The sequence below is a fragment of the Coregonus clupeaformis genome, chromosome 9, assembly GCF_020615455.1.
Source record: "Coregonus clupeaformis isolate EN_2021a chromosome 9, ASM2061545v1, whole genome shotgun sequence".
NCBI lineage: Eukaryota > Metazoa > Chordata > Actinopteri > Salmoniformes > Salmonidae > Coregonus > Coregonus clupeaformis.
The window spans coordinates 24,520,928-24,531,850 of record NC_059200.1 but is presented as its reverse complement, the minus strand read 5'-3'; the positions used below and the strand labels follow the sequence as shown (position 1 = coordinate 24,531,850).

Sequence of the window (10,923 nt, the reverse complement as noted above, 5' to 3'; positions counted from 1 at the left end):
TATTATCCTCAGTAATTTTCCATCCAAGTTGTCAGACCCCGGTGGCTTGTCATTGTTGATAGACAACAATAATATGTTCACTTCTTCCACACTCACTTTACGGAATTCATAATTACAGTGCTTCTCTTTCATAATTTGATCAGTTATACTTGATGTGTCGTGTCAGCATTTGTTGATGGCATGTCATGCCTAAATTTGCTAATCTTGCCAATGAAAAAGTCATTAAAGTAATTGCTAATATCAGTGGGTTTTGTGATGAATGAGGCACCTGATTCAATGAATGATGGAGCTGAGTTTGCCTTTTTGCCCAAAATTTCATTTAAGGTGCTCCAAAGCTTTTTACTATCATTCTTTATGTCATTTAGCTTTGTTTCATAGTGTAGTTTCTTCTTCTTTTTTTTCAGCAGTCACATGATTTCTCAATTTGCTGTACGTTTGCCAATCGGTTGTGCAGCCAGACTTATTTGCCATTCCGTTTGCCTCATCCCTCTCAACCATACAATTTTTCAATTCCTCATCAATCCACGGGGATTTAACCGTTTTTACAGTCATCTTCTTAATGGGTGCATGCTTATTAGTAACTAGAATAAGCAATTTCATAAATGTGTCAAGTGCTGCGTCTGGTTGCTCCTCATTACACACCACAGACCAACAAATATTATTTACATCAACAACATAGGAATCACTATAGAACTTATTGTATGACCTCTTATACTATATTAGGCCCAGACTTTGGAACTTTGGTTTTCCTAGATATGGCTACTATATTGTGATCACTACATCCGATGGATTTGGATACTGCTTTAAAGCAAATTTCTGCAGCAATAGTAAAGATGTGATCGATACATGTTGATGATTTCATTCCTGTGCTGTTTGTAACTCCCCTGGTAGGTTGACTGATAACCTGAACCAGGTTGCAGACACTAGTTACAGTTTGACGTTTTTTTTTGAGTGGGCAGCTTGATGAAAGCCAATCAATATTTAAATCACTCAGAAAATATATGTCTCTGTTGATATCACATACATTATCAAGCATTTCAAACATATTATCCAGATACTGACTGTTAGCACTTGGTCTATAGCAGCTTCCCACAAGAATGGGCTTTAGGTGAGGCAGATGAACCTATAGCCATATTACTTCAACAGTATTTAACATGAGATCCTCTCTAAGCTTTACAGGAATGTGGCTCTGAATATAGACCGCAACACCGCCCCCGTTGGCATTTCTGTCTTTTCGGTAGATGTTATAACCATGTATTGCTACCACTGTATCATCAAAGGTATTATCTATGTGCGTTTCAGAGATGGTGAGAATATGAATTTCATCTGTTACAAGCATGTTATTGACTTAATTTCCTTATTTCTTAAGCTACATATGTTAATATGGGCTATTTCTAGCACTTTTCTGGGTTGCTTGATTGTTTTTAATCCTTTACTGGGAAGCTTATAAGAAGTATACTTTAAGCTATGTTGCTTGGCAAGATCTGTGAGGGCAATAATATTGAACATTGTAACTCTTTGGTGGAGGATACCTAATTCAAGTATACCATCTAGTGTTCAAACATTGTTTTAAAACAACATTGGTGGGAATAGGTTGTCTGTAACAATAGTCCCACTGATCACTCTAGCTAAAGTTGTTTATTTCTTCAGAAACAGACATTCAGAAATAAATGTTCCCAAACATTCTTAATCAATATGACAGAGTTGGTTTATTTGCAAGGCGAACAACCAGCTCCTATTGAAAATCATCAAGAATATATATATATTTTTTTTATCTAACCAAAATTAACATTTAATTTCTCTCTAGCATAGTTAATGTAACCTAGTGATACATGAGGGTCAAGTATTTTCATAGCAATGTATTAAGCAACTCTCTCAAATCACAGCAGACATGAGGTGCCTCAGTCTGCAAAACATTACGCATTCTATAGTCCTCTCATGTTACAATTATATGTAGAATGAGTAGAAGTGAAGAGAAGGGGGTACTTTGAGAACAGAAGGCTCTATCTCCTCATGGGCTCTTTCCACTCCAAGGCATCTTCTACCTTCCTCGGGTGTGAGTTCTGAGGTGTCCCTTGATCTGGCTGGACTGACTGAACCCTTTCCCGCAGACAGGACAACAGTAGGGTTTCTCCCCTGTGTGGACCCTCAGGTGGGTTTTCAGATGGGCAGACCGGTTGAAGCGTTTACCACACACGTGGCAGCGGTACGGTCTCTCTCCTGTGTGGATGCGTTGGTGCTCCCTGAACCTCCCTGAGTAGCTGAAACTCTTGCCACACACACCACAGTGGAATGGCTTCTCATTAGTGTGAGAACGGAGGTGGACCTTGAGGTAACTGGTAGAGGTGAATGACTTCCAACAGACTGTGCAGAGGATTTGCCTGTGACTAGTGTCACCACTGTGTGGTACTGTGTGGGCTAGCATGTGTGCCTCCAGTTGGGATAGCGCACAGAACACGGCACCACACTGAGTACATGAGTGTGTCTGTGTGTCCTCCTCTGGTCTCCTTTCTAGATCTCTCGGAACATCAGGAACACTTTCAGTGTTCTCCCTCTGTGTTCTAGAACAGTCTGGATTTATTTCAGAGAGGGACTGAGACTGAGGGAAGTCACTGGTTGGTTCTGATAGTGATACTCCATAGCCCTCTCCATCAGGTTCTGTTTTGATCTGTCCAGTTGTGTTAGTCAGTAGAGAGTCCCTCTCTCTGTTCTCCACAGTTTGGGGAAGATGTGTGGGCTGAGGTGGCTCCTGATCACAGTCACTTTTCACACAGGTAGGAATAGATATGGAGTCTTCTTTGGTATCAGCCTCTGGCCCTTGAATCTGCTCTTCCTCCTGATGGGTCCTGAGTTCACTCTGTTCCTCTTTAATCTGTGTGGGCTCTGGGTCCCTCTGCCCCAGACCGGGACTCCACTCCTGCTCACAGTGCTGTTGCTCAGGGGGAGTTTGCTGCTCTGAGACCCAAGAGAGAATGGGCTGAGGAGCTGGGGGAAAGAAAACAATAATTGATGTAAATGAAAGTAATGACAGCTGTTGACGCTTGAGTGACAAGACCACCATTGCGTTAGCTAGCTTGTTCTGGGAATTTCATAGCTATGTCTCTGGCTGAATCCCATATCACCCCTTCCCCTCGCCCATCCATTTGCGCATTCACGCTTGCCTCTGCCATATGCACAAGTTTCCCAAAGTTGGGGGTGTGAAAATTATGGAGGGTGTAGGGGCTAATTAGACCCTCCGATAACCCCTTGACCGAACCAGCAACGCTACTGCTTCAAAGCGAAGTGGAATCCCATATGCACTGCATTATGTTTTAGTGTATACTAGCGCATAGGTGGTGCGTGAGTTTGAAGTTTAGGGAAGCTAATTTTCACTAAGCACCTTTATAATAAAGCATCCATTATCGCATTTGTAAACTTATGTAAGATAGCCTACTATTCCTAATGTGATGAGTAGATTGGATAGTCATAATTTAGGCTAATAATATACACTGTATTTACAATGGCGCCGGAGGTGATTGCTGCAGTGTTTTTTCGCATTGTTTGTAACTTATTTTGTACATAATGTTGCTGCTACCATCTCTTATGACCGAAAAGGGCTTCTGGACATCAGAACAGCGATTACTAACCTTGAACTGGATGAATAATCTTTCTTTAATGAGTTGGACGAGAGGGATTTGCTCCAGACACCCAACAGGGCCCGCATCCCAGTCATTCGCAGTAGAAAGAAAAGGAGATATCGCGGAAGAAGATCGGGGTGCCTGGTAAGGAGCCGGCGACGAGTGGCTAATCTGCCTTTGCCATAGATACTATTGGCCAATTTACAATCGCTTGATAATAAAGTGGACGAACTACAAGCACTTATATCCTACCAACGGGACATTAAAAACTGCAAAAGCTTATGTTTCATCGAGTCGTGGCTGAACGAAGACATTAATAACATACAGCTGGCAGGTTATACACTTTATCGGCAGGATAGAACAGCAGCCTCTGGTAAGACAAGGGGTGGTGGTCTATGTATATTTGTAAACAACAGCTCGTGCACGTTATCTAAGGAAGTCTCGAGGTTTGCTCGCCTGAGGTAGAGTATCTCATGATAAGCTGTAGACCACACTATCTACCAAGAGAGTTTTCATTTATATTCTTCGTAGATGTCTATTTACCACCACAAACCGATGCTGGCACTAAGACCGCACTCAATGAGCTGTATAAGGCCATAAGCAAACAGGAAAACGCTCATCCAGAGGCGGCGCTCCTAGTGGCCGGGGACTTTAATGCAGGGAAACTTAAATCCATTTTACCTAATTTCTACCAGCATGTTAAATATGCAACCCAGAGAGAAAAAAACTCTAGACCACCTTTATTCCACACACAGAGACGCGTGCAAAGCTCTCCCTCGCCCTCCATTTGGCAAATCTGACCATAATTATATCCTCCTGATTCCTGCTTACAAGCAAAAACTGAAGCAGGAAGCACCAGTGACTCGGTCAATAAAACAGTGGTCAGATGAAGCAGATACTAAGCTACAGGACTGTTTTGCTAGCACAGACTGGGATATGTTCCGGGATTCTTCAGATGGCATTGTACTACACCGGCTCCGACGCACGTCGGATGTGGCAGGGCTTGCAAACTATTACAGACTACAAAGGGAAGCACAGCCGCGAGCTGCCCAGTGACACGAGCCTACCAAATGAGTTAAATTAATTATATGCTCGCTTCGAGGCAAGTAACACTGAAACATGCATGAGAGCATCAGCTGTTCCGGACGACTGTGATCACGCTCTCCGTAGCTGATGTGAGTAAGACCTTCACAAGGCCACAGGGCCAGATGGATTACCAGGATGTGTATTCCGAGCATGTGCTGACCAACTGGCAAGTGTCTTCACTGACATTTTCAACCTCTCCCTGTCTGAGTCTGTAATACAAACATGTTTCAAGCAGACCACCATAGTCCCTGTGCCCAAGAACACTAAGGTAACCTGCCTAAATGACTACCAAACCGTAGCACTCACATCTGTAGCCATGAAGTGCTTTGAAAGGCTGGTCATGGCTCACATCAACACAATTATCCCAGAAACCCTAGACCCACTGCAATTTGCATACCGCCCCAACAGATCCACAGATGATGCAATCTCTATTGCCCTCTACACTGCCCTTTCACACCTGGACAAAAGGAACACCTATGTGAGAATGCTATTCATTGACTACAGCTCAGCGTTCAACACCATAGTGCCCTCAAAGCTCATCACTAAGCTAAGGACCCTGGGACTAAACACCTCCCTCTGCAACTGGATCCTGGACTTCCTGACGGGCCGCCCCCAGGTGGTAAGGGTAGGTAACAACACATTCGCCACGCTGATCCTCAACACGGGGGCCCCTCAGAGGTGCATGCTCAGTCCCCTCCTGTACTCCCTGTTCACCCATGACTGCATGGCCAGGCATGACTCCAACACCATCATTAAGTTTTCAGATGACACAACAGTGGTAGGCCTGATCTCCGACAACGACGAGACAGCCTATAGGGAGGAGGTCAGAGACCTGGCCGTGTGGTGCCAGGACAACAACCTCTCCCTTAACGTGATCAAGACAAAGGAGATGATTGTGGAATACAGGAAAAAGAAGAGGACCGAGCACGCCCCCATTCTCATCGACGGGGCTGTAGCGGAGCAGGTTGAGAGCTTCAAGTTCCATGGTGTCCACATCACCAACAAACTAACATGGTCCAAGCACACCAAGACAGTCGTGAAAAGGGCACAACAAAACAAGACTGAAAAGATTTGGCATGGGTCCTCAGATCCTAAAAAGGTTCTACAGCTACACCATCGAGAGCATCCTGACTGGTTGCATCACTGCCTGGTATTGCAACTGCTCGGCCTCCGACCGCAAGGCACTACAGAGGGTAGTGCGTAAGGCCTAGTACATCACTGGGACCAAGCTTCCTGCCATCCAGGACCTCTATACCCGGTGGTGTCAGAGGAAGGCCTTAAAAATTGTCAAAGTCTCCAGCCGTCTTCACTCCTTCCATGAACACCCCCTGAGGACTGATCCGGTATCCCAGGAAGGAGATGGCCTGTTGGTGGAATTCGCATTTCTCCCCCTTCACCAACAGGCTGTGTTCCCGGTGGCGGAGTAGGACAACTCGGACGTCCCTGACGTGCTCCTCGAACGTAGCCGAGTAGATCAGGATATCGTCGTTGTACACCACCACCTGTCTACTCAGCATGTCCCGGAACACATCACTGACGAAGGACTGGAACACAGAAGGTGCGTTGGCGAGGCCGTAGGGCATGACGCAGTATTCATAGTGGCCTGAGGTAGTGCTGAATGCAATCTTCCACTCGTCTCCTTCCCGGATTCGGATCAGGTTGTAGGCACTCCTCAGGTCCAACTTGGTAAAGTACCGGGCCCCTCGTAGCTGCTTGATGGCCGACAGAACCAGAGGGAGGGGGTACCGGTACTTGGTGGTGACTGCGTTCAGCCCCTTGTAGTCAATGCATGGTCTCAGTCCTCCATCTTTTTTGGCCACGAAGAAGCTGGTGGAGGCAGGAGAGGTAGAGCGTCTGATGAACCCCTGTTTCAGGGTCTCCGCCACATACTTCTCCATGGCCTCAGTCTCCGCCATGGAAAGGGGGTAAATGCGACTCTTCGGGGGGTGTTGTCCCTCCAGCAGGTCAATGGCGCAGTCCCAGGGCCTGTGAGGAGGGAGACATGTAGCCTTTAATGAAGAGAAGACATCGGAGAGATCTGCGTACTCACGTGAAATGTTGGGCTGGAGGGTGCTCCGGACTCTCCACTGACGTGGAACAACAAACCACCAGCAGGCAGCTCTTCTGGCATGAGGTGGACCAGGCTGTGATCCTCTTGGTGCTCCAATTGGTGGTGGGGTTGTGAAGTCTGAGCCAGGGCAATCCCAAGACGATCCGGTGAAGGGGTGACGTGACGATGTGGAATGACAGCTCCTCGTGGTGCTCCGGTAGTGTGGGAATGGTGACGGTGATGGGGTGAGTGACGTGCGTAATGGTGCCTGATCCAAGGGGTTTATTGTCCAGTGAGGTGACGTGTAGCGGAGATGACAGTGGCACGGTGGGCAACCCCCATTGAGAGACCAGCTCCCTATCTATAAGGTTCCTTGCTGATCCGGAATCTATCATTGCGGTAGAAATGGAAGAGAAGGAATAACCAATCACCGTTATGGGAACTAAAAACAATGGTTTTGTGTTAGTAGCTGACGTAACACTCACGGAGCGGTGACGGGAGTCATACCGCCTAGATAGGGAGCCACCAGGAGATCTGTGGTCCGTGGTGGTGTACGGGGTGCTGCTCACCTCCATGGGTGAGGACTCGGAAGCAGGGCGGCTTCCATAGCTCAGATGGGGTGAGTGTCGAGACTCCGGGAGGTGTTGGGAATGCCGTCTCTCTCTCAACATGTCGTCAAGACGGATGGACGTGACCGGGAGACCCATGGGGCGGCGCACAATTGGCCCAGCGTCATCCGGGGTAGGGGAAGGAATGGCCGGCAGGGATGTAGCTCAGTTGGTAGAGCATGGCGTTTGCAACGCCAGGGTTGTGGGTTTGATTCCCACGGGGGGCCAGTATGAAAAATTAAAAAATAACTAAGTCGATCTGGATAAGAGCGTCTGCTAAATGACTAAAATGTAAATGTAAAATGTGATGAGGGTATCAAGGTCCATCTCGTCGTCCCGACATGCGAGTTCCGTCTTGATGTCCTCCCGTAAGCTTCTCCTGAAGGCCGTGCGCAGAGCACGCTCATTCCAGCCGGAAGACGCCGCCACCGTGCGGAAGCTCAGAGAGTACTCGGACGCGGGCCCCTCTCTCTGTTGTAGATGGAGGAGACGCTCACCCCCGTCCTTTCCCTCCGTGGGATGATCAAACACCGCCCTGAACCTAGCGAGGAAGGTGGGGTAGGGGTGTGCCAATGCCTCCTCTCCTTCCCAGACTGCCGTGGCCCAATCCAGCGCCTTTCCTTTAAGAAGTGAAATCACCAATGCTATCCTGCCTAAAGTTGTCAATTGTAATCATAGTCTCAGCTCTATCGCAAATGTATCATTCTACATTTAATGTCAGTTTCATTGTGGACTTTTCCCTGAAATGAGACGTTGGCCTATCAGGGGCTATAGGCTACCTGCATCTAGCTCAGCAAACCATGGCAAAGTTGAATTGCAATTATAAACCCAGATTTTAGTCAGTAGCCTATGCCTATTGTAATAACAAGCCAATCTCGCAAATAGGCCATTTATAACGGGTTGTAGTCTTAACATCAAGGATCCTGGACTTCCTGACAGGCCGCCCCCAGGTGGTAAGGGTAGGTAACAACACATCTGCCACGCTGATCCTCAACACGGGGGCCCCTCAGGGGTGCGTGCTCAGTCCCCTCCTGTACTCCCTGTTCACCCATGACTGCATGGCCAGGCACGACTCCAACACCATCATTAAGTTTGCCAACGACACAACAGTGGTAGGCCTGATCACCGACAACGATGAGACAGCCTATAGGGAGGTGGTCAGAGACCTGGCCGTGTGGTGCCAGGATCACAACCTCTCCCTAAACGTGACCAAGACAAAGGAGATGATTGTGGACTACAGGAAAAAAAAGAGGACTGAGCACGCCCCCATTTTCATCGACGGGGCTGTAGTGGAACAGGTTGAGAGCTTCAAGTTCCTTGGTGTCCACATCACCAATGAACTATCATGGTCCAAACACACCAAGCTTCCTGCCATCCAGGACCTCTATACCAGGCGATGTCAGAGGAAGGCCCTCAAAATTGTCAAAGACTCCAGCCACCCTAGTCATAGACTGTTCTCTCTGCTACCGCACGGCAAGCGATACCGGAGCGCCAAGTCTAGGTCCAAAAGGCTTCTCAACAGCTTCTACCCCCAAGCCATAAGACTCCTGAACAGCTAATCATGGCTACCCGGACTATTTGCACCCCCACCCCATCTTTTTACACTGCTGCTACTCTGTTAATTATTTATGCATAGTCACTTTAACTCTACCCACATGTACATATTACCTCAACTACCTCAACTAGCCGGTGCCCCCGCACATTGACTCTGCACCGCCTGTATATAGCCTCCCTACTGTTATTTTATTTTACTTCTACTCTTTTTTTTCTCAACACTTTTTTATTAAGAAATAAATGCATTGTTGGTTAAGGGCTGTAAGTAAGCATTTCACAGTAATGTCTACACCTGTTGTATTCGGCGCATGTGGCAAATAAAATTTGATTTGACATATGGCACATAATAACGGCACACTTACCAGAAAATAGCCTAACATTCGTTTTTTGAAGTTCATCCAAGTGTTTCTTGCACAGAGATTTCGAGATCCTCTGTCCAACTTTCATCACTCAAAATCGCCTGTTGGATTTATCTATAGTTATGGGTTTGCGCAAACAAGATGGTTTGAGCCCTGAATGTTGATTGGTTGAAAGCCATGGTATATTCTAATTACGTTGGTAACCAGTTTATAATAGCAACAAGGCACTTCAGGGGTTTGTAGTATATGGCCAATATACTATGGCTAAGGGTTTATTGGTTAAATGTGTTAACTAACATTACTCTCTTGCTGCGAAAACATTTTTTGGGCCAGTTTTCAGGCCTTCTGTGCAGGTTTTCAGAGGTACACCTGGAAACCCTGACTGAAAAACCGCTCAGGCGTCTTTTTACGCCTGCTACATTAGATTAGGGTTTCACCGTCCATCTCTGCCCTACAGAGTCAAATACTGTAGTTTCTAGCTATCTAGATAATTCGTGTAAATGAGAAGAAAGTACAGTAGTCTTGCTAGCTACATACCAGGTAAGACTGGTGTGATCAAGTGTCGTTTCAGGTATTGGTTTTCTCTCTTCGTCCGGGCTATTTCTTCCTGGTACTCGGAGATCGTGTCTCCGACCACTCCAAGTATCTCCTCGGCAGCTTGCATCAAACGTTCAGTTAGATACACATTCAGATATTGTAATTTAGTCATAATTGGACGATAGGGGGCAAAAACAAATCCCGAAATACACGTAAGTAGCTAGACCGCTGTGAAGAAGACAAGAATAACTAAGTACTTCCGGGTCACGGATTTATAAAAATCTTTCAGAATATGAGTTCCATCCTGTCTGCTTTGTAAATTAATAATTAAGGCGAAGATGATGGAAAATGTGCACTAGTATAGATATATTTTATACTAGTTATCATACAAAGAATAATTAAAAGTATTTATGTGCGATATGATGTGATTTATTTGTTTTTCTTATTTTTTCAAGCCTAAATGGTCAACAGTGTTTTTTTTTAGCGTACTACTATAATTTATTGCACCATACAACATTTTCTGTATGTATCACATTAAAAGGGGGGGGGGGGCCAATCAGTTTAAATTTCATATTGGAATATTATTGTTAACAGCATTAAAAGTAATGATTACTAGATAGTTATCATGGTCAAAACAGTAATACAAATAACAACACATTATTTATAATGCTACTATTAATAATAATTGTAATAGTAATAACTATATGAATATTATTATTATTATAATCAACACGATGTTCAGTACGTTTTTCATATTGGACATACATATTTCACCATACACAATTTCCTGTACTTTGTGTTCCAGTGAAATTGGGCTCCATTCTACTCCGGAGGACCTGTAGTTTCTAAATACACAGAGTTTACAGTCCGAGTAGGGTCGCTGCTCATTCTACAAACAAACAATATGTTTATTCAAAAAGTGAAAAGATGCTCCCCCCCCCCCCACCTTTTTTTTAAAGCATACTTTATTCATAACAAATATCACGATGAAGTTAATCAAAAATAATTAAGGGAAATGTATCATCAACAGTAAAACAGAAGTTTCCAATTATATGCAAGATCCTCTTCATCTCATGGATAGAGTCAGCCCACTAGGAACAAACTGGTTGAAT

At 45.4% G+C, this 10,923-nt stretch overlaps 1 protein-coding gene across 2 annotated transcripts; it reads right to left on the bottom strand.

Annotated features, from left to right (window-relative positions):
* Nucleotides 1-1,623: 1,623 nt before the first annotated feature.
* Nucleotides 1,624-10,064, bottom strand: LOC121573510 (zinc finger protein 22-like). Of its 2 annotated transcripts, none has more exons than XM_041885561.2 (2): nucleotides 9,812-10,064; nucleotides 1,624-2,985 (listed from the first exon to the last, which is right to left on the bottom strand). In XM_041885561.2, exons 1-2 carry the CDS (start codon nucleotides 9,981-9,983, stop codon nucleotides 2,042-2,044), a joined length of 1,116 nt encoding a protein of 371 aa, XP_041741495.2. In that variant the 5' UTR covers nucleotides 9,984-10,064; the 3' UTR covers nucleotides 1,624-2,041. The 2 variants fall into 2 exon arrangements, with proteins under 2 accessions (XP_041741495.2, XP_041741496.2); XM_041885562.2 differs by lacking the exon at nucleotides 9,812-10,064 and adding an exon at nucleotides 9,278-9,717.
* Nucleotides 10,065-10,923: the final 859 nt, after the last annotated feature.

What these genes read in the sequence shown, in the direction of transcription:
- LOC121573510 (XM_041885561.2), bottom strand. Translation starts at nt 9,983, where the DNA reads ATGACTAAATTACAATATCTGAATGTGTATCTAACTGAACGTTTGATG. An exon ending in GATCACACCAGTCTTACCTG is followed by an intron (nt 2,986 to 9,811) that starts GTATGTAGCTAG and finishes TCTTTCCCCCAG; the next exon opens with CTCCTCAGCCCATTCTCTCT.